At 39.1% G+C, this 24,216-nt stretch overlaps 1 protein-coding gene across 30 annotated transcripts in view; it reads left to right on the top strand.

The window, feature by feature from the left end:
- Positions 1-6,900: 6,900 nt before the first annotated feature.
- Positions 6,901-24,216, top strand: part of LOC136851982 (broad-complex core protein isoforms 1/2/3/4/5-like) — a 111,116-nt gene continuing 93,800 nt past the window's right edge. For 25 of the 30 annotated variants that reach the window (XR_010857024.1, XR_010857026.1, XR_010857025.1 and 22 more), the window contains exons 1-4: positions 6,901-7,003; positions 10,412-10,502; positions 12,003-12,731; positions 16,321-16,500. Coding sequence is in view for 27 of the 30 variants with exons in the window: in XM_067126393.1 (XP_066982494.1) it covers positions 7,002-7,003; positions 10,412-10,502; positions 12,003-12,731; positions 16,321-16,500 (1,002 nt within the window). In the remaining 3 variants the exon portion in view is untranslated. Of the gene's footprint in view, positions 7,004-7,050; positions 7,380-10,411; positions 10,503-12,002; positions 12,732-16,320; positions 16,501-24,216 lie in introns of those variants that run through there. The other 5 variants (XM_067126386.1, XM_067126396.1, XM_067126398.1 and 2 more) reach the window with 5 other exon arrangements.

Genomic DNA, 24,216 nt, shown 5'->3' with positions numbered 1-24,216 from the left:
GACAATACGGTGCGCGAGGCGAACGAGTCTCCCAGCGCCCCCGAAACGCCGAATTTTCCCCCCTCAGCCCCCCGAACGGGGTCGCCGAGAGGTCATTCGTGCCCCAAATCGCCCAGGGCGGTCGTCCCCCGTCGACCCCGGTCGGAAATCGTTCGGGCGATTTATTTTAGCCCGCTTCCCCCCGACGGCAGAAATGCGTGACGTCATCTGGCGACATAAACAAATCTCCACGTGGTCAGCGTGACCTCTATAAAGTGACCATGTGACACGTGTTTCGTGTCAAATCGGGTGCAGGTGGCACCTTGACACCCGTCGTCTTCGGTCACGCAAGTGTGACTTGTCGAAGCGAAGGGCTTCGTAATGACTACGCCCGTTCCCCCGTCGCAGTTACTGCACTGCCCATTATGAAAGCCTGCTTGCGTCAAAACCAGTTTTTTTTGTGGGTGTTATTGGGCTTTCAGGAAAGCGTCTTTACGGGCATGTCATTCGTTTCCGTTCTGAATGGTGCCGTCGGACACCCTGACGCCGACGGACACCTGAAAAACGTTTTCGTAAACGAAAGGGCGAAGTCCGGCGCTAATTGCTTTCGTTCATGACTGCTGCCGTGAAAGGAGGTGAATATTGTTAAGGTGAAAAACAAATCAATTCCGTCCCAGTTCCCCCAGTCATGCGTTTGCATCTTAACACGAAACGTTCGAACGCAAGAGCTGGAAAAGAAAATCAGGAAACGACGTACGTCATTCCACTGAGAATGACTGACGTAGTCTGAGAGAGAGAGAGAGATGGTTTTAAAAAGACAGGGAAACGTTTGCGTATTACGTAACCGCGTGCATCTACGTGCGTGCTATCTCGCATTGGGTCCAACGTCTTTCCTCCCGTTTGTGGGGCACAGAGAAACGTTTCCCTTCGAGATGCTCGTGTTAGCTCGTTCTCCGTTGTGATGAGAATGAAAGATGCAGGAAAGATGACATATACTGACACGCAGGAAACGAATCGTGCTCGTAATTGAAATGCACTTGAACTGACACTTATTATTAGACTAATTTTGGGTGCCTTCGTTTCACTCGACATTCTAAAGGCAGGTTTCCGGTGTTGTAGAGAGTACGCAGTGTTCTATATCCGTTTCGAAGGCTGTTTGTTGTAGCTTTACCACACAATCGATCGATATAGATAGGTAGTGGGTCCTGGGTAGATGTCTGGGTATGAGGACAAAAGGTTCGTTCGTCATATACCAAATTGTTTTTATTATTATTATTATTATTATTATTATTATTATTATTATTGAAATAAAAACTAACCTAAGTTCAGTGTCCAACACATACTAAACATAGTTCATCTCTCTCTCTCTCTCTCTCTCTCTCTCTCTCTCTCTCTCTCTCTCTCTCTCTCTCTCTCTCTCTTCCAGGAATCGTTTTAATCCTTGTTTTATACTTGTTCTTGGTAGTAATGCCTTGTTATTATTATTGTTATTATTATTATTATGACTAAACTAATTCAGTGTCCAGCACATACTAAATATAGTCCATCTCTCTCTCTCTCTCTCTCTCTCTCTCTTCCAGGAATCGTTTTAATCCTTGTTTTATGCTTGTTCTTAGTAGTAATGCCTTGTTGTTATTATTGTTATTATTATTATTATGACTAAACTAATTCAGTATCCAGCACATACTAAATATAGTCCATCTCTCTCTCTCTCTCTCTCTCTCTCTCTCTCTCTCTCTCTCTCTCTCTCTCTCTCTCTCTCTCTCTCTCTCTCTTCCAAGAATTGTTTTAGTCCTTGTTTAATACTTGTTCTTAGTAGTAATGCCTTATTATTAGTATTATTTTTATTGAGACTATTCACAAATTCAAAAGGACCATGTCTTGCTGTGGTAGATTCCGCAGAAGAGAAGAATGAGATTTGAAAATAAAAAGCTAAAACAAATATAATGAGTAATGACGGCTAAAGACAGACAAAAATAATGAAACAAAAAGCCATATGCTTTTAAATGCAAAATACCAGAGAAATGTCAGAAAATGAAAGTGAAAAGGGATGACACTTCCAGAATTCAATAAATCATCAGACATTTTTTTTTCAACATAGAAAACTCACGCAATGCCATGGGCATTCGAGCGTTGGGTGATTACGTAAGGTTCAAAATAGCGCGTAGGAACGGAAGAGGTAATCGATAATCATTGGAAAAACCGGTTTTAATTGAATTTCCGTTGCTCTCTCGTGCAAAGTACAATATCAGTATGAATCATGAGAGAACTAGATGTGTTTGTGAAACCTGTTGCCTCCTAGTAGGTTTGCGTTTGACCCTTGACTTTTCAAGCTTGACCTTGACCTAAGGGGTGAAAGAAAACAATTTAACTGGGTAAACAGGACATTAGGCCTATACTATATGCCCCGTACGGTAATCTGGGTCATAAAGAGAGTGTGACCTATAAAAAGGTCACAAATTCAACGATTAACTGGTCTGATCAGTCCTTTAATAAAATTCATTTTCAGGATGTTGAATTCTGCGCCTTCCTAAGTAATTCATGAATCATAACATAGCCACTTTTCAAGCAGGGGTTTGTTTTAAGGCACAAAAGCCCTCCTCGGATAAGATTAAAACCAAGAAAGTGCTGTTGGGTCTGCCCCAGTCGTTATACACTAAAAATGTATAAAAAAAAAACAGATATATTTGGAAGCGCATACAGTTTGGGAGCTCCGTGCTCCCTCCCCAGTGTGGAGCATGTCTCCACACTGAAGAGGAAGCATGGCTCTCCGAGACTGTATGTGCTTCTTAATGTTTCTGTATTCTTGTTTGTGGTGTTTTCGTTAAATTTCAAAGGTCGATACTGATTTGTTACCATCTTTTTACATTAACCTTTTATGCTTCTTCCTCTACCATCCGTCCAATACCATTTTTTCCAGCTTTGCTACAACAAGAAGCCCCTGGTAAGAGAGTAGCGCCGCGCCGTCAGAGCACCTCACGGGGTGCCCTAAAGGTTCTAGGCAGCGTCCCTTCGGCCTCTAGCTGCAACTCCTTTCGTTCCTTTTACTGTACCTCCATTCATACTTTCAGCCACGGTCTGGCGGTGGCCTGTGTTGTTGGTATCTATATCAGTACCAGAAGTATGATTATGGCTAATTTTAACCTTAAACAAGCAAAAAACTACTGAGGCTAAATGGCTGCAGTTTGGTGTGTTTGACGGCTGGAGGGTGGATGATCAACATACCAGTTTGCAACTCTCTAGCCTCAGTATTGTTTTTGAGATCTGAGGGCGGACAGAAAAAGTGCGGACGGACAGACAAAGCCGGCACAATAGTTTTCTGTAGCAGAAAACTAAAAACACACACGCACCCAACTGATGGTTTGCAAGTGAATGTCAAAGTGATATGGACGATTGAGTCACCAACAAAAACACGAGCATGACAATAATATTCATTATAGCGAAATGCAAACTAGGTCAGCCTGAAATGATTTTACAGGAGGGAGTTATGCTGTACCATCAGCTCTCAAGAGATACCAAGAGTGGGATTCGAAGAGTGTTACATTCTAGAGATAGGAGGACCAATATATGAACGAAGTACAACAGAACATTTCTAGCGGTCCTCGCTTCTTGGAGGACGTTAGGCTAATGGCCTGAAAAAGAGTTAGAGGGAAAGACATTTGGAAAAATTTATTTTTATTTTTACAAGATGTGAAAACAGCATGAGGTAATACGAAGGGCATTAACAATCAATTTTTTTATGGGCTAAATCATTTATTGTCACAAAGACGAAGGATTGATGACAGACCTACGAATCGCATGAAAAGAATATGGCATTGTACTATTACCCTAGATTCCACGAAAAAATGTATAAAAATTATGTCCTTTTAAGCATTTCAGTTCGTTTGATGTTTTGGTTACCACAAATTTTATAGCAAACACTTTCTACATTGATGTTCAATGCAGTCAGCTGACAAACTTGTTGTATAGTGTCTACTTTATACTATGTTGCTGTTATCAAATTGCTGACTTGTCTGTCATCTATTAACTATTATTCATCTCAGTTTTACAGACTCAAAAGCTGAGCAATTCATCTTCAGTTCCTCAGGTGCTTTGTCAAGAACAGAGACAAGTATTTGTCAGCTCGTCTTAACAGAATTCCACTTTCTGTCGAAGAACTGGGACAGTTTTGACCACACGCATTCCTGAAATATAGTGTAATAGGCCTATACTCGACATCAGTGACGGAAGTGCGGTCTGTCCAGAGATTCAAATGAAAATTTGCCAAATACCTCACATGGCCTAGTCCTTTCAGCCAGTGTTGCCTAGTGAAGAGCAATTATTTTAAAGTAAACTTCCTTTAGGTTGCACGTTTTCTTGTTTTTAATTTGTGTCACTATTTGATTGTTGCATTGCTGCTTTGTGGAAAAAATGCAAGAATTATAACCTAAATTACCTATTCATTGTGTATTGATGGATGTCGAGAAATAAAAAATTTATAGGTCTAATTGTCAGTCAAGCGTTAACTGTAATTTTTTTTTCATATCTGCAATCAAAGAGAGAGAGAGAGAGAGAGTAGGCCTATGTATTCAAGCAGACCTCCGTGCTTGAGAAGACACATGGGCCGGGGTACGGGGTACGGGGTACGGTAGTGCCCAAAAGTCAGGCTGCCCGGCTTAAAGTTGGATTAGTTAACTTACAGCCATACTTATGACCCATTTAGGTCCTATCCTAGCCATTTCAGGTGGACCACATCCACCACAACTCTCAATATTATTTACAATACAAAATCTTCGACTTCATAGCTTTCAGTTTCGCCATTTTATATTCTGAATATGGTTCACTTTGCTGATTCTAAAGGGCTACCAAATTCAGAGCTAGAAATGGAGAATGAAGAAACTAAACTTGATGTAGGCCAAGTTGAGAGTGGTGGCCTACTAGAGGTGTGGAGTGAACTTTGGCTGAGTCAAGCTATTATTATTATTATTATTATATTATTATTATTATTATTATTATTCAGAAGGCTTTGTTGGGTGAGTCGGTAGAGCTGCGGACTGTCACTCGATGGGCCGGAGTTCAATTCCCCGGCCGGCTAATGAAGAGTTAGAGGAATTTATTTCTGGTGATAGAAATTCATTTCTCGCTATACTGTGGTTCGGATTCCACAATAAGCTGTAGGTCCCGTTGCTAAGTAACCAATTGGTTCTTAGCCACGTAAAATAAGCCTAATCCTTCGGGCCAGCGCTAGGAGAGCTGTTAATCAGCTCAGTGGTCTGGTAAAACTAAGATATACTTAACTTTATTCAGAAGGCGTGAATCAGGCAATAAGTAAATGGGATGTAAATAAAATTAGTGCATCTCAGTGCTATGAGACTAATAGGAGAAACTAGCGTTTTGTAATAGGCCCCATTTTTTTTATAGCAGTGACCTATTAAAGGATCAGGCTGAAAATGTTCAACATTATATTTTTTTTAATTAGAAGCTGACTGATTCTTGCTTTCAGGAAAAAAGACATTGCATTGTTCCTCACTCTTATTTTTTCTTTAGGAAGGTTTTGTGACTACTGATTCATCAACAGGGGTCAGGTGAGCAGGGGTGTTTGGGATAAGCTCATATATATATATATATATATATATATATATATATATATATATATATATATATATATATATATATATATATATATATATTATATATATATATATATATATATATATATATATATATATATATATATATATATATATATATATATATATATATATATATATATATATATATATTAAGTGTTGTTAACCGGTGACAGCACTTTGTCTTCTTTTTTTCTACTGAGATATAAATGAAAAGTTCTTTATTAGCTGGTGTTTTTTATATAAAAAAAATGCTTTATTTCTGCAATTAATAAAAGTAAGTGCCGCCGCAGATATTATCATTGATAGTTGAAGAGATATAACAGTGAAGAATGAATAACATGTAAAAAATAAACTGAAATGAACTTCCTGAACCAGAGCAAGAAAAAACCAAATAAAGAGTTGTCTGCATAGTTGCTATGACTGAATAATTTTAAAACCAAGATAGCTTAGTCAAGATTGTTATTTGAAATGACCAGATAGCGCACATGTTACTTTGAAGCATGAATTATCAAAATGACAGAAGTTAAATTTAAACAATTAGTTCGTAAATCCAGCTGTTTGTGAGATATTCCCCAAAACATTTTCCTTTCCATTTTCGATCTAAAGGACCATAGCCTGCCTATAATTAGATATTTTTTTCTGTTCATGCGCACACGATAGCGCAAAGTGACTAAGAAACACATTGCGCCTTGCGTTGTCAGATTTTGTAAACAAGGTTAAATAGCCAAATCAAATTCAATCATAGAAATAGGCCTAGACTCAATGGATAACAGCGAAGACTATTATTTATATATTTCCCATATATATGAAATTTGATTGTGGATAAGACCACGGACATTCCGAAGTGTTTCAAAAGAAAGATCGAATGATCATATTTTTCACACTGTGATTTAAGTCAAAGAGAAACTTACTAAAGAATGAAACACTCCATACAATGTTTTGATAATTTTTATAATAGATTAATGTTCGATCTTTCAGCATCATCTTTCTCCACCAAGACTGAGGGATCTATGTACAGGTTTTATAAATCATCTGAAGAAATGGTTACCGCATCCGTTAGTGATAAAATATAGCTTCGTTGGAATGCGACATCTTTTCGAGGAATCATGAAATAATCAAGTTAATTATGATATTTATGGGGATTTATGGTTTAATATGGTTACTGGAGATACTGAATGTTTACTGACACATCAAATCAAGCCTGTCGAGCGAATATGAAAGTCGAATTTCACAGCATCCGAACGTAAGCCAGCCTCACAACGACGTCATCGCGTCACGTGACCGAAAAGGTTCCCTTTATTGACCAATCAGCTTTAAGGTTCTGGAGCGGCATCAGTCGGGAGAGAAGCGCAGTCGACGCTGTGGTGTCCTAGTGCTTGGAAGATGTAGTCCGCGAAACCCGGAAAGTAAATGTAAGTTCGCCCTAATTGCCTCGCGGGAATCGCGTAATGGCTGCATTTAACCCCGGTGGTTCAGCTGGTACAGAAGTGGCCGTCCTCCTCTGATTCCGTCGTGACGTTTTCCGTCGAAATGAGCGACGTTGTTACGCGCAGCTTGGTCGGGGGGGGGAGGAGGAGGGGGGCATTCTTAAAAGACACCTATGGACGCCATGTTTGCAGATTGATCGCGTTTGCTTGCCGCAAGAAATGGCCTTTTAATCCGTCGGCACATTTGCTGACAAGCGCAAGCACTAGACGGTGATTTGCTCTCGGTGACGGCGAGCAATGGGACCGCTTTTCCTTTCGTTGACAGGGCTGAGGACTAGACCTGTGGGCCGAGGCTTATTAGGTGCCGCATCCTTGTGTGTGTTGTTTAGTATAGGTTGGAAGCCCATCTGTCAAAAGGCGTCTTGTCATATCTTCCGTAATACTCATTTAGGGTTTAAGTTATTTACTTTGTCTAATGCTCCTTCCTTTAAGGCTGGTTAATGTCGTTTGTTTGGACGTGCCGCACGTAAGACAGGTTTATAAAGCGTGAATGTGTTTTTCGGATTTGACAAAAAGGAGGCGTACCGTAGGTCTTAACGTCCCAATCCTTTTGCGTTGCCTGATATTTAAGCATTGGGGTCATCCTACAATTTAGGGGTCCAAATTCACTTCTCCCTTGTGTCTATGTATTTAAGTTTTCCTATTTTCAATTTCTTCTTTCGACAGATCTGCAAGCAGAAGTATATCTGCTAAAAAATGACCAGTTTATCTGCCTACAGAAGCAGAGATTTACGATCTAATCAAAATTCTATTTTGGGGGGGGGGTCCGTAGCCCCTAAGACATGTTTTTGTTTATATTTACACTCCCCCCCTTCATTCCCTTTGTGTGTTTATATTTTTACAATCCATAAGCAGATAAATTGCTCATTTTTTCATTGTTTTCTAAGATTCAGTAAATATTTTTGATAAATGTGTGTGCTGATCTTGACTTTATGTAATGCTGTAAATTTGGACCCCTAAACTGTAGGATTACCGGCCTATTGTACGCAAACCTCTATTTGGGGTCCAAATTCACTGCATTAAGCGAAGTCATGATCAGCACAGATTTATTAAATATTCATTGAATCATGGAAAGCAACAAAAAAAAAAAAAAGTTTTTCTGTTTACAGAACCAGAGATTATAAAAAAAATGGAATAAAGTGGGAACGTAAATAAACAGAAACATGCCTTAGGGATACGGAACCCCCATAGAATTTTGAGAAAATCGTATATCGCCGCTTATGTAAGCAGGTAAACTGCTCAGTTTTTCACATTTATCAAAAAGTGGCTGCTGAAGAGCAAGAGCCCATGCCAAGTTCCTACGTGGGGTCTGGTTCCTTTATAAGTGCTCACTCCACAAACATGGTTGCAGGCACATTACATTATATGTGTGAGGTTCAGGGCTTTGTTCCCTTCGTTTTTTTTTACAATCCCTGCTTCTATAAGCAGATAAACTGCTCATTTTTTAGCAGATGTACTTCTATTTGCAGATCTGTCGAAAGAAGAAATTGAAAATAGGAAAGAAAACCGTAGGATTACTGAAACTTGTGCTTGAGTCTATCGCAAATTTACCGTTAAGCCCACTGGGATAGTTTACCTATGGGAAAGATGGTAAATCTCCCGGTAGCGTAACAGTAAATTTGCGATTGGTTTCGTATGAATTTTTTAAATATAGTAAGGAGACTTTGAAGTATAGCCTAGTATTAAGACTCCAGTATTGAGGTGTAATAATAAAATCAAATAAATAAGGAATTTTAATGTATTTTACACTGAAGTGTAGGTTTGTAAATTATTTTATTCTATGTAAGTACAAATAAATTGAAATAACTACAAGTGAATAGAATGTAATGTAGAGTTCAAGAAACACTTCTTTAGCTCCTCATTTCCATGTCAGTTGGCTGTGTGCATAATAGATATTAAACAATATACAGTACCAACACCTTTACGGTGACAACTTGTCTAATGATGCCCATTTTGTACATTTAATTCATGTTTATCTTTTATATGACCACAATTATTTATAAGAAGTGACAACACACTAGGCTCTATATATACATATTCATGGCTTTGTCCTGTCTGCTTGTACCTTGCCACTTTCTGTGTTGTTTTAATGTTAGATTACCTTTTAACAGAGGTACGTATTTGATGAGGTCTCTCTACCCTTAATCACATTTTGCACAAATTATCCTTTTGTCTGAGTCATCTCCAACACCGAGTGTTTTCTCATTGGTCTGTGTTCTGCCATGTTTTTAACTACATCTAAACAGATGTTCCATTCCACGTACACCACGACCATCAAAATTGCATTTCAACATCTGAACACATTTTTCATAAACTTCTAATCAATGAAAAAAATAATTGCATTACAAGTTAGGGATAGGCCGCAGTATTTTTGAGTCACTTCCTGACAGTTTCTTCATTTTAATTTAGTAGTATCTCTATATATCCATCGAGCAACAAAGCACAGGAATTGTGATGTGTACCAGTGGTATATTTTTGTTTATAAGTTCACCCTTCTGTCTCACTCCATTTTTACTTCCTAAAAAAGTGAGCATATACAAGACTTGAATTGTTTTACTTCCTTTGGATTCAGATGCATTGAAATGGGATGCTAAGCATGACAGTGGGAGTTTTAGGTAAGGTGGTATTTCAGTGTTATTTTAAGAATACGAAGGTTTTTTGCATAGGCAAAAATTTTGAATAAAATACATGAGCAATCACTAATGGAATTTCAACAATCACAGAAGAAATTATATAGCACAACCCAGGGTCATACGGCAAAGAACGCTTAGTATTACTCCAAAATTGATGAGGGCTATATAATTAGATTACCCATGTACAGGCTCTCCCCGGTTATCGGTGGGATTCCGCTCCTGATGGCGTGACGATGACCGATTGCTGATAACAGTGCCGATCGCTGGTTATTTGCGCCGATAACTGCGGATCAGCACCGATGTTGAGTGGGGATCTGCGCCGATAACCAGAGATTTGATGCATATCGGCCCTGAAATTCCAGTTCTCATTGTTACTAGACAAGCATCGTAAAACTGGATCACCGATAACTGGGACTGCCTGTAATGTGAACATGACATTAGAAGATAGGTCACCTCTTAACCTTGACCAGGGCAGAACTTACACAGTGTCAAGTTCTGGTTAGGGTATTTTCAACTTAGCTAGTCTGAAGGGGAACCGGAATGGCGATCAGGCATAACATATATGAAAGAATATTTAATCCAGTAGGGAGTAGTGTATTAATTTAGTTTGTTTCTTATACTGTGTTGTTGATTATTGAAGGAAGAAGCTCTCTCTCAAATTGAAGGGTTCCTGAATTCATTGTATGTGTTTTGATTGCAGGTGTGGCAAGATGGCAGAAGAGCTTCTCTCCTTGAAATGGAATAATCACCAGGCCCACTTTGTGGACATCCTTACTTTCCTGCGGGAACAGGTTAGTTTATACGTGGGCAGCGTCATTAGCATTGTTCATATTTGTCAAGTGTATGTTAGCATTTATCATATATCTCAGATGTCTGTCAGCATTTTGGTAAAATTTCATTTCTAACTATTATCACATTTTTGACTTGAAAGTATTTTCCAATGTTTTAACGTGTGCTTTAAACATTTCTGACGTTCCTTTCACTGTAAAATTTTGTACAGTATCAGCACCACTCCCGTGGGTCCCCATTGGAGTAAATGGTTTAACATGAAAGACTAAATATCTCATTAACTAAATTTGTAATCGATTTTAGCATGAATTTCGTACTAATCTTGTTAAGGAAACTTATGATCACAGCATGAAAACTTCAGTATCAAGTAATGGTTTAAAGTAAAATAAAACCAGCATTTTTAGTTTAAGTTTTTAGTTAGCCATAATCGTACTTCTGGCACCGCTATAGGTGCCAGCAACGCAGGCCATTGCCAGACCGTGGCTGCATTTCATGGGTCGCAGCTAAGATTTGATGGGCCGTGGCTAAAAGTTTTGTACAGCATTATATGATGAACAGAAAAGTTGATTGTGCCGAAGAAACTTCTGTGCATTTTTTACTTGTTTGTATTGAAAGTTGGGTTACAAAGCATAGATATTGTCAGCATCCTCAAAGCAAATGATAGGCTTTATTATATATATATATTTTTTTATGGACTTGAAGTAGTGGCATTGAAGTTAAAATTTTGCCGTAGAGGAAAGGAGACATAATAAATCGAAGTGTTCGCAGGGTTGCTGGACTCCCTAAACTAAATGTGGAATGTGGTGTTTAGCAAGGTGTCCTTAGGGCAGCCAATTTTCTCCAAAGAAACAGATCAGTGGGTTAGAATAAAGTGGTATTTAGAGACGACAAAACCACCGTGTAGAGGAGAGAGAATAATGAGAGTAGTAGTAAAGCCAATGTAAAGATTTGTCATTATTATTATTATTATTACTGTATTCAGGGGCCATTGACGTGAAATTCAAGCTGCTGAAGAATTTTATGTTCATCAGGATAGATAAAAATGTATTAAAATACTTGGAGTCGCTGTCACTATCTTTTGACTGAGTATGAGTCTGGTCATTTGTATTGCATTTGCAAAGAGACCATAGGTTATTTTTGTTAGATTAATATGCTTAACTTTCAAAAAAGAAAACGGCAGTACTTGACAGTAGTTATATTACTATACACAAAGGGAGCATTGCAGGATAACGGGGGTTCGAAGTAAGTTTTATAAGTCTGAAGACCATTAATGTTGGAAATTGTGATAGCAGGTCTATATAAATTTTCAAGTATTTTTTAAATATTTTTCGATTAATGTGGAATTTTTCCATTAATGTGGAATTTTTAAACATTTTTCCGTTAATATACAGTATGGAATAGTAAAGAGTCTTGAATGTGGAATTTTTAAATATATTGATTGTATTTAAGTTTGGATCTTTCGATTCGGTATTTTTACTACAGCGCGTATTTTTTCTTTTCAGGAAATTTTTGTCGATGCCACATTGGCCTGTGGTGGGAAGCTGTATGCCGCACACAAATTTGTACTAAGTACCTGTAGTGATTACTTTAAGCAAATGTTTACAAGGTCGCCAAGTAAACATCCTATAGTGTATATGAAAGATGTTACTGCGAGGGACCTTGAAGCCCTTTTAGACTTCATGTACAATGGTGAAGTGAATGTTCCTCAGTCTAGTCTAGGATCTCTAATTAAAACTGCAGAGGGATTGCAAATTAAGGGCTTAGCAGTGCCCGATGACCCCCCTGCCCCCAAAAGAGAACGTGATAGAGAAAAAGAGCGCGACCACAAAGTGCATTTGGAACACAGTCCCCCTGCTAAGAGACCAAGGCCTCGCGAAAGGTCTCCTCCCCACCCCGCGCCTCCGTCTCTTCCGCAAACACCCTCAGTGCCCAGAACTCGTTCGCCCCCCCACCCCCCAACCCCGTCTGGTGCTTCTCAAGTTAGCATGCCCCCCGTGGAGGCGACGTTAGACGAGGACAGCAGAACCAGTGTACATAGTGCCAATAGTACCTTTAGTGAAAACAATTCAGCGCCTAGTCTTAGTTCTAAACAGCCTAATAGTGGGCAGGGATCCTCTGGGGATACCACGCCCCATCAAGATCAGTTACCAAGTACCAATTCTGCGGAAGAACCCTCGCCCGGTCCCTCTGGAATACAGAACCCTCATCAGTCAAAACAAGAACCTGAGGTTGTAAGTATTTCTTTTCAAGGACGTAGTGATGTGCTGTGATTTTTTGTTTGTTGTGAAGCAGAAGCTTGACAATGTAGAGCCGTGTTGGTATATGTCGGTCTTGTTATCTCTCTCTCTCTCTCTCTCTCTCATTATGTTAATGCCTCTTCCTGTCTGCACTTACTTATTTGCTTTCTTTGCTCCTTATAGTTTTTTTTATATTTTGGCTTTAGTGCTTTTGAACACATTTGTTAAAGTTTATCTTATGATTTTTGTCTCGGCAGTGAATTGCTAAAGCAGTGTTCCTGGCATGTTTCTTATAGTTTTTAATTCCCACAGAAGTGCTTGTCAAAATCCGTCTCATTTTTTCTGAAATTAATGTTGCGGATCTCATGTTTTATGATAATTTTTCATTTTGGTTTTCACAAGAACAATACTAGGAATTTCATGGCTTTATTGCAACATTTTTAAACCTCAGTGGATAAAGTTAAGTTCTCGAAACTGTATGCAACCTGATTAGAAGGGTCCAGCTTTGAGCACTGCATTTTTTATGATATATGATTTTACTGTGCCAGTAAGTACTGTATCCAGTCTGTGCAGTTATATTGTGTAAGACTTTATATTGCTGTTCCCATGAGATTGGATCTTGAATGGTTATTGTACAGTACAGTATAATGAATACGTCATTATACTTACTCAGAAGCAAGCCTACTAGTGTGTAGACATTTGAGGTTGTTAAAGGTAATGGAATTGGGGGCCAGCTCAAACCAGAACCATCCCAACGAGTCTTTTGGGTGTTGTAATTACTCTGTCTTGCCAGGTTGACAGACTTGCCATTGTGGGCAAGATAAAGAGGGTGCACTCAGGAGAGAGGGATATTCAGGATGACAAGCAGATGTTAATTGGTGAGGTTTGGGTTCAGTGTATCCTAAGAAAACCTCTAAAGTTCCAGGTTCCTACCTGTTATGTTGAAATGTGAAGCGAAGCACAGTGGTAGGGTCAGGCCTTCTCAGTTCGCATGCGACCGTAGGCCTAACCGTTAGAATGAAGTTTTTGGGGAAGATTCAAAGCACGCTGAGTGCGAGTACTCCCATATATGAAAGCATAGGTTTGTATGTTATGAAAAGTATAAATTACCTCAGAATTTGGTATTTTTAAATCTAGATTGGAGGATGGCACATCTCATGTGGAGGCTTTGCAATTTGACAACAGCTCTGTAATCCTTCTTAAAGTCTCTGGTAGGAAAAAGAGTAAAGTTACAATAAAATAAGTTGCAGAATAAACAACCCGTTCAGGGTAATTATAAAAACTGGTTACTATAGCTTTAGAAATGCTTGTCATCATCATCATCACTGCCAGTTGCCATGAGAGTGCAGCTGATACTATCACATATTATTCTCTTACGGGAGATATGAAGGTCATGTTTAAACTTCCATCATTACACGTATCACATTTAAAACTATTCTCAAGTTGACAAAACCGATTTTTGTATAGGTTAATTTTACTTTCATATTGAAAGTCAGTTTATTTTTCTTTTTCCAAAATCTTACTCAGCCTTCCTGTTGTTTAATTTGAAAAAATATTTTGAACTAGATACCACTTTAAGAGAACCTATACAGTATTGGGTATCATTGTTCTCAGGTATTTGAAAGAAATACTGCAATACTGAAACATGGTCAAATGTTTGCATAATGGAGAAAGGCAAAAGCAAGGAAGAGTGATGTCTTCAATGCAGTGTATTAAACATTTCTGCAGATTAATGGAGGTTTTTTTTATTATGTATTGGAAATTTTGCCTAACTTCTAAATATATGTAATGTAACATACAGTAAACCTCCCCCGTATTCGCGGACTCGGCTATTTGCGGATTTTTCTGTGGAACGTATATACACATTATTTGCGGAAAATTCGCCCAATTGCTGTATTTTTCACTGAGAATCTTCACTAATTACTGTATTTTCGTATTGTTTTCATGACTAAATGCACTTTTTGTGATAAAACTATTAAAATACGCGGGTATAAGCACTTTTAGTGTTTTTTTTGTGTGTGTTTGAACTGTCAAAATAGGCAGTTCTAAGTGTTTTTAGAGGGGTTTTAAGTATTCGCAGATTTTAGCTATTCATGGGGGGGCTGTGGTATGCGTCCCCCACAACTACAGGGGTTTACTGTAATTTGAATAAAATTCATGGGACTTGGAAGAAATTTTTGAGCTGTTAGTAGCTCTGGCGGTGTACAGCATTTTGGTAAATATGGCAAGAGGTTTCCCCTAATTAGTGGACTTAATGCCAACCCACCAACACGTGCACTTTTGAATGATGTTAATTGGATTCACGACTTCTGTGAAATTATTAACACTTGGTAGATATTCCAACTTGTTAGTGTCACCCACATTCTAGGTGATCACGTTTACTAAATTAGAGGCATTACTAGAATAATCGCTTTAGATTTGAAGCTACTAGATCAAGGACATAACTAAGATTTTAAAAAAAGTGTGTGGGAGAAACAGAGTATGCACTATATTTGATGGCACATCAGAGCCCCACCCAGCCACCCTCAGAAAGGAAAAATAAAAAAAAAATGTTTGGTGCTTACGTGTATTATAATAAGATTTGCCGTACATGTAGTTTGAAGATGTGGACATGCTTGGGTTTTTCCATGTAAAGATTTGTAAGCCCATCCTAAGCTATATCATAAGTTTGTGGATGTATGAATCGCATTAGGGGAACTAGAGACGTAGTGCCTGTGTCTTTCCCTATGGTACAGTATTTTCATTGACGCTGATCGAATTCTGGACAAATTATACTTTATAACAGTGATGTAATGTTACGTATTTTTCAGTCTATATGTACACACATGAATCATGTTATGGGAATATATAAAAGGCAGATAAAACCCTCTATAACAGTTGGAACATGTTTATTTTCCAAAATTTAACTAATGGTAATTGTTTTGGAATAAAGTTTAAGGAAACTTGATCAGAATCTTCAGTATTTTCAGTTGATCCAGGCATTAACTCTGTGTGTGTGTGTGTGTTTTTAATGATCTTATTCTTATTTTTATAGAGAAACACTTCTGGGCCAACTGAATTTGCTGAGAAATTTGATGTGATTGGGTTGTCTAATGTTGGCCTTTTGCTATTAACTTTTTTTGGGGGCTTTCTGTTAGGGTAATTTTCATGAAATTTTCATGGCTATGTAAATTAAACCTATCCATTTAACATTTTTATTGTAATTGTTATGGTTTTGTATGTTATGACTGGTTCTTTGTGAAACTATGACTCATTCAAGTTCAGTTAATTTTGGAGTGGTAATTACCCTTGATGCAGTGTTCAGTAGGTGGATTCCTAAAGAACCAAGGCACCATATGTGGTTGTTGTACAGTAGTAGCTTTGGACATTAAATTCTTTTAGAATCTTAAGTTCTTTATCAGAGACCTTTTGTACTTTACCACATTTGTCAGTATTTGACCTTCATACGTACATTGCAGTGTTCACATCTTCTGCACACTTCCAGAATGTTTAGTGGATATGATTCAGTGTTAGTGAATGTAGTCTGAATTTTCAAGGTTGGAGAAATTTTGGGTGTGCCCATAATTTTTTGTTTTCTTTCCAGGACATTAAACAGGAGGATGTAGTTGACCTTGGTGAAGAGGATGAGGGTGACTGGAATTTGGAGGGCGATGGGGGTGGGGGCGGTGATGCCTCCTTAGGAGGGTCTGAGAATCCTAATTTTCCAGAAGTTATGTTACCGCATGCAGACGGTTCTGTGCCAACAAGTGGGGATCCAGCAATGGTGAGTGTTAAGCTTCACAGAATTACTTGTTTTTGTGTGTAAGCAGGAAGCAAATGTCTTATTCATTACAAGGGAAGGCTTGAGATAGTTAACGACCTTCCAAAAATGAGAGATTATGATGCACCATGTGGGTTCTGCTTCTTACTTGAGAAGGAGGTTTGGGAACGTGAAAAAATAACTTAGTTGAAACTGCCTTTAAAATTTTATTATTTTGACACTTAGCAATACTTTATTCTGGTGTGATTTTTACAAGTGAAAAACTAGATACTGTATAGTCATATTAAATACACTAATTTCTCAGTGAGCCATTTTGCTGAAATATGATTTACTGCCCCCATAAAACATAAATCAATTGAGCTTTGCTTGTGGGGGGGTAGTCCATGTAATGGGTTAGGAGTTGTCATGCTCTTTCAGTGTCTGGTCTGTAGCTACTTTACATTTGTTTCCATTTGATTGGTTGGGCGTGTGCATTCTTAGAAAACAATCTAGAAAAGGCATTTATTATCCAGGCAGACTTGCAGTAAATAGAATTAGAACATATCATTAAAAACATGGAGTCATGATTACTGTAGTAAAACCAAAGGGCTGGACACTGAAATAGCCTTAGAATCTCTTATAAACATATGAGCATCAACATTTGTAAGCCTGCCTGGAAGGCTGTTACTCAGTTGTATGTAGAAGGAATATCTTCACTTCAGCCCCCTCAATCGTATAACGCTCTACTTCTTGCAACAAAACCTACCTGTAGTGGCTTAGGATTTAGAGGGGCCCTGCTGCTTATGCTCAAACCCCACACATTATTTTGCCTTACTCCTTACTTTTGTGTATGATTTGAGTAAGTTTCTCCTATTTTTTTTTACCTTTCTTTTCTGTAGGGGGATATTCACATAATAACTAACATGATTGATGAAATTGACAGACATAATTATAAAAGTGTGAAAAATGCCTGATTTAAATTGTCAAATCCATGTCAGCGCACCTGGCTAGTTTAGGATGTGATGTTTTGTGGTGTCCTTTATTTGCAGAAAGAGAACTTTTGATTCTGCAGAAAACTGGGGAACACTGCAGTCACTGGGTTAGCAGCATTGGCTGGATGAAGACCATATTCATTGCACCAGTTGGCAAATTGTGCCCACTTCCTTCGTTGTAGATTGTTAGTTACAGGTCATTAGGACCTTGTGGTGGCCACAGCAGTGATTTCAGAATATTCTTGCTTTACAAATTCTATAAGGTGTAGTAGACTGTGTCACCCAGCAACCACTCTTGAGGTGAGAATTTACAATAAGCTCAAGGAGTCTGCTATGATGTGAGTACCTAGGATAAGTCTCGCTACCAACATCACATCCTGCCCCAGACGAAAGCTTATAAAGCCAGGGTACGGGCCATGGTGTGAGTGTCTCCTTGATGTGTGAGTCATGACAAATGCTTTGAAGCTGAAGAAAATAGCCCTAAACTCCAAAAAATTTATATAATGATGACGCTTCTCCTGAGAGTAACACTCATGCTTTGAGACCCATGGGGTGAGCACTCTTCACAGAGATCAAAGGCATCCATGAACATCAGATCTCTGGAATTGGTAGGAAGGTTATCTGTTTTCTGCTATCACTCAAGGTCTTAGAACCACTTCCAAAGTGAACTGAGCAATCCTCAGGCATGGTTTGTACTACCATGTGGCAAGTTGGAGGGATTGGCTCATGAACTTGCTGTGAGGAACTAGCTTCTCAAAGTACGGCAAGTGACCTGCGAGGAATATACGTGACAGTGCTTTTTGACGATTTTGTCATTAAAAGGACAAATTGTCTACCTCTTCATGTTGTTGACCTTGCTGCAATAAGTCAAGAGTGTGAGTGGTGGTTAGTCCAACTAATTGATCTGGAGACCTAAGGTATGGCAGAGCTCGAAGAGCATGGACATGTTTTTACAGTTCATCTTTGGAGGGCCCTTGATTAACACGTCATTGAGTAGCTGACATGGGTAGATCCTAAGTATGTCAGCCCAAACCACAGGGGACATGATTTGAGTGAATACACGTAGAGTAGATCTGGACCAGTTATGCCTTCTCTTTTGCAATGAACCAAAGGTACTGCCTTGAGACATGAGGAATTACTGTAGACTGTGGAAATTCGTCTCTATTGTCCAGGAGCAGGAAATAACTTATTCTGTTGGACCATGTCACCAACTTATCTCTATCTTGACTGGATTCAGGGGAAGAAGTGCATTGAGCCAGCATCCAGTCTCAAAACATTTCCGAGTCTTTAGAATATAATGGAAAGGTTGCTCATTGCTTTAATAAGGGGGCCCCACTTGTGTCTGGAAAGAGCAGGTGCTGTCCATTTAAAAAACCTATATAGCCCATGGTTGTAATGGAGGATTTGCCTGAACATGAGGGAGATTGTTCTTATCTCTGACTACCCGTGGTGAAATTCTTTAAAGGCAGACAGCCTCCTCTTTCTATATGGAAGGAGGAGTGGGACATCATCCTTAGAACTGCCTTCTTTATACGATTTGTAAAAGACTTCTCTTGGAAGCCGTATTGAGGCCTCTGATTGGCACTGAGGGAGAAGGGATCTACCCCGGACAAACTCTTCATAGATGCAGTTTGGGATGAGGTGACAGGGAAGACAGTGAAGGTCCCTTGCTAAAAGTGTGGCAATGTTTACGGCTGTGAACACATTTGTCCTCCAATTCCCTCAGAGTCCACCTGTGCCAAATCAAGTTATTGAGGATGTTGCTACAAAATCCCTCATTAGGTCAGTGTCAGCCAAGGAGGTTCAGCAGTCTTGGAAAGGCGACCAGGACAATCTTCATGACAAGCGTCAATGGCAACTGATAGATGATATGGTGTGGAGAACAGTCGTTAGTCCTGTAGAAACCGTGCAGTTATTGATCAGACTGAAAAATGCGACTCCCATGGGTTTGATTGTAATCTGTACATGTGCCTTGAATCTGTGTGTGAAACCTGATTTCCATTGAGATTGTAATGATGAGCTCGGCCCTGTCTATGTCAGAGCTTTGTGAAAGATGTGCCCTTATCATTTGGCTGTAATTTTTACTGAAGCCTCCTTCAGAGGTTGAGAAAAATATTGCGAACCCTGTCCAAGATTGCTGAAAACAAAGCTTCTACCTGTATATCTTGCAAGACCTGTAGACCTTGGTGGACCATCCAGCATCACTCAGAATCACACAAACAAAAAAGAAAGAAAAAACCAGAACACCGAGGCGAAATACGGGCAGGAAGTGCATGTAGCAAGAGAGAGTAGCAGCTAGCTAGAAGCTAGAGAGCTAGCTAGCTAGCTAGCTCTCTCTCTCTCTCTCTCTCTCTCTCTCTCTCTCTCTCTCTCTCTCTCTCTCTCTCTCTCTCTCTCTCTCTCTCTCTCTCTCTCTCTCTCTCTCTCTCTCTCTCTCTCTCTCTCTCTTTCTTTTATTAACAAAAAGAGCAGTGTGGGCTAGCTCAACAATTACTAGGTATATACAGCAAAACCATGAGAAAACTTTTCTTGACGGCAAAAATAAGTCGAGTACAGAAGTATGTATAACTGACATTAATGGTGCTAATTAGATTTAACATGCTAGAATTCATCAGTTACTGCATGGTAGTAGGCCTTCTATTTGGTATTGTTATTTTATATTATTAGTCTCTTCCCTACCTGTTTTCTCTGGTTTGGTGAAACTTGGTAAGTAGGTACCTTTGGCATTGGTGATTATTTTCCTGCAAGCTTCCTATCATAAGCATTTCAAGTAATGTAGTTGAAACAAAGAGTTATTCCTTTACAGTTGGCTCACTCAGCTTAGGTTTTCTGCAGGCGTTCAGTATTGAGTCATCTTGAAACTATGCAGACACCATCAGATTAGAAATGCCTACCTTGGTGATTGCTGAACCCCCATCTTCCTTATTTGTTGAGGTAGTGCTGTAGAAAGGAGTTTCTTGAATCACCATCTCCTTTTTGTTCATTTTATGTTTTATCCTTTCATTATCTTGGGCATTGAAGATTTGAGTTGGTTTATTCTTTCATTATTTCAGTTGATGGTGTGTTTGTTTACTACTAAAGCATACAGTAACTATTTTTGTGTCATTTGGGTGGTATAATCCTAATTTTGCATCATAATCATGTATATCTCTCTGTACAGTTAAGTGCGTGTGTATCGTATATAATTGCTTCCTGTTAACACATTTAATTTCTCCTTAAATTATTGTTCATCTGTTCTTTCTTCAAAATATTCAAGAAAGCATTGCCTTGATCAGTGTCAAATATTATTTGTCTCGCATTCATTCAGTACATTATTGAAGGATAATGAGAACATCCATAGATTGATGGAAAATAGGCAAATTTGGAAATATTTTAAATGTACAGCTAGCCAAAACTAGTTGTCTGGGAATTGGCTCTCAAAAGAAATGGCTATTGGAGAATTTTAATCATTTATGAAAAGCAAAGTCATTTAGGGACCGGCAAAATAGTAGTTTCATCCAACCCGTTACTCATATAGCCCACATTTGTAGCCTTCAAATGTCTCAGGACACTGCAAACTTTCGTCCAAAAAGGTAGAACTTGTAGTATCACCTACTGCACAGGATTCACGTGGAGCCTTCATAGTATCATGTACTGCACAGGATTCATGTGGAGCCTTCATAGTAACTCCTGCACACAGGATTCACGTGGAGCCTTCAGTCGTAAGCACTTGGACATTTAATTTTATGTGGTTACAGTGCTGCTCCCAAGTTTGTTTCCTCACTGTTGGATTGCCTTTCAATCATCAGTGTATTTTTGCATTATTTTGTGGCCTTAATTTATTCATGTTACCATTTTATTTTTGGATATTAGTGCTCAGTTATCAGGTAGTGCTGTCTTCTTCAGCATCTTTAGTAATTATATGTCTTTATGCTTAATTTTTAATCTCTATGTTATGTTCAGCCGCATTGTGGAAGTCTCTAGTTCTTGGTGAGCTCAGCTACGATAGCAGTTTTCAAAAGGATCCATCAGACAGTCATAAGGTATTCCAATCGAATTTTGGGATATGTCAGTGGGTCATAATTATCCAAAGGATTTAGGACTACCAGCCTTTGGATGGTATGTTAGAGGGTCAACCAGATGTTGCTTCTACTTATGCTGACTGTCATGGTTACCATTCCCATCTTAACCACCAATGTCCTTCCACCCCACCCACCTGTTGTTGTCCTTCTGGACTTATTGTTGTAATACAGAAGCCGCTTGTATCTCATGAATCCATTATTATTTTCTGTGCTAGATGCTCTTAGATAGTTGGGTAACATGACTATACATGGCTCTCCACTACAACATCCAAGTTTTTAGGTGTGCCCTTGATTTGAAAATATATTCTGTTCCCAGATGGTGGGGATCTCCTTTTCCTTGACTCTCAAACTCAGATCACCATTCGGTAGTTTTGCACAAGCCTGTTAGTGAAGCTTTAAGGTACACCCTGCTTTTGCAACCTCTACTCTGGGTGTACTGCTAGCTCAGTCACTGACCCTGGAAGGCATTGCAGTTTTTCGGATGACTATTCAGGCCAATAGTAGTCTGCTCCATGCAGCCCTGTTAGTGATCAAGTTCAAGATAGCGACTGGAATTGTGGACTAGAAGCCATGCTCTTTTCTCATTAAAGAAAAAGGGGTGCGCCAATTGTGTCCAAGCTGATGTCATTTTGACATTTTGTCTCTCAAACTGTTGACATATGTAAGTGCCAACAATTCTTTGTTAGCTAAGAAGTAATCTTTATTGGGAGAGATTGCTTGATGAGAAAAGCAGGGCTTACTACATCTTTGTGTTGATTCCTGGTCATAAGATGACAACTGCTAGCTTGGTGTTTTAATGTGTCATCTTTCCTTCCAAAGGAAGAGACCACATTCTTCCACTTCCTCCTTGCCTTTCTTTAGTGAGGGTCCTTTTTTAGAATTATGGAAACTCATGCTTTTTCACCTGAGGTTAGGATGGCTTCTGTCACCTTTGACAGGAAACCACCTAATCATGTTGGGGTGACAGTGAGGTGGTTGCAGCCTAGCCACTCAAGGTGAGACCTGTTTTGCCAGTTTTAGATAGGTTTGTAGTATTTTTGGTCTTCGGTGGCAGTTAAACGTAAGGTTGAGACCAGGAAAAACCCATCCTGAGATGACCCAACCAGTTGTGTGTGCGTGTGTGGCTTTTTTTTTTTTTTTTAATATGAACACTGTAAATGACACTGCATCTGATGTAAAAATTGCAAGGTGGAAAGAAGAACTGTTATCAAGGGCTGCAAATGGCTGGTTGGCACACCACATCTCTTCTTACCAGGCCACCATAGCAAAAATTCTTCTGGGTGCAGGCCTACCCTTCACAGGTATGTCATCCACCTTCTACTGTTGTATCTATTTTGATTATGCTCTCGCTCTCAGAGGCTGACTTTTCGAGCATCGTCTATATGAATTCTTTCCCATTGCCAGCCAGGAGTGGATGTTTGGTGCTGTTACTTATTTAAGGAAGGACCCCAATCTTCAGAGGTTATCTGGAGGCCCAAGAAGCTGGACGGAAAAGAGGGATGGTGTTGCAAGGGAATTTTCCAGCCTTTTGACTTCTGGCATTAGAACCTGATTGTTTCCACATTTGGAAAGAGCATGGGAAGTGGTGACCTTCTTTCGAAGAGTATTAATAAGTCTAAGGACGTTTGTCGTTTCCACAAGAGTGTAACATATTGAAACAGTGAACAAGACATGCTTTACCAATCACCATAAAAATGAAAAGGGCCAGCCTAAAGTTTATAGGTGAAGTTGTCTACTGAAGGAAATTAGATGTGGAAATTAAAAAAAAATTGAAATTCATCCCAGAAAATGCAGCATGCTTTGTGAATGTGCCAAATTGGTGCATTCAACATATATAGGTCGGGATATACAATTGGAATAGGAATATGCATAAAAATGGAAGAAAATATGGTAAAAGAAAAATAAGGGGAAAATCAATCAGAACTTGGGGTGCATGACCTTAGCACTTCTATCTTACCACAATTCTGGTGAGAAGCCTTTGGTATCCCTTTGGACTCAGGAAAGGTAGTCGACTTACAGTGAGATCCTTTGCTGGGAAAGGCAGAAGAATGTGAATGAGAGGACTCCGAGATGGGGATTTCCTCCTTTGTAGGGGCTAAGTCATTTTAAATTGTTTATATTGTGGAACGAGTTAGGAGTTGAATATTGGGTGTTGGAATTTGCCAGGTTTGGCTGTTGTTTTCCTTTCTTAGAGACAAGCCTTCCTTTCATCATGGCTTATGAACTAATTGCATAGTTGAGAGTCGTTAGGGTTTCCAGGCTGATGTTGCAGAAGCAGGTAGTAGAGGATTCACTGGACAAGTCACTGGGTCTTTTACAGTTGACTCTTTTTAGGCCTTTGTACACAGGGCTGCTGTGGTGCTTAATTATCATCCTTATTTCACTGAATGGTATTGCTGTAAACCTACACTGCTGTGTTCCAGATTTCAAGTCCCACTCAAGGCTTGATAACATTTTTTTTTACTGTGTACAAGAATACCTGTAAAACCTCAGCGCCATGTGATGGGCATCCTGCTGTCCCATGCATTTTGAGAGGGTCCTTTGGTGATTGTGTGTATGTGTGTTTGATCTTTAGGACATCATGTGTGCAGTGACCTGTCCTTGACTTACAGATAGTTGGTATACAGTATTTTACTTTCTAATGGGATTCATCATTACAGTAGACATCCCTCTTTCAGTCTTAATTG

This window comes from Macrobrachium rosenbergii, chromosome 24 (genome assembly GCF_040412425.1).
Source record: "Macrobrachium rosenbergii isolate ZJJX-2024 chromosome 24, ASM4041242v1, whole genome shotgun sequence".
In the NCBI taxonomy this organism is placed as follows: domain Eukaryota; kingdom Metazoa; phylum Arthropoda; class Malacostraca; order Decapoda; family Palaemonidae; genus Macrobrachium; species Macrobrachium rosenbergii.
This window is presented reverse-complemented; position numbering and strand designations above follow the sequence as displayed.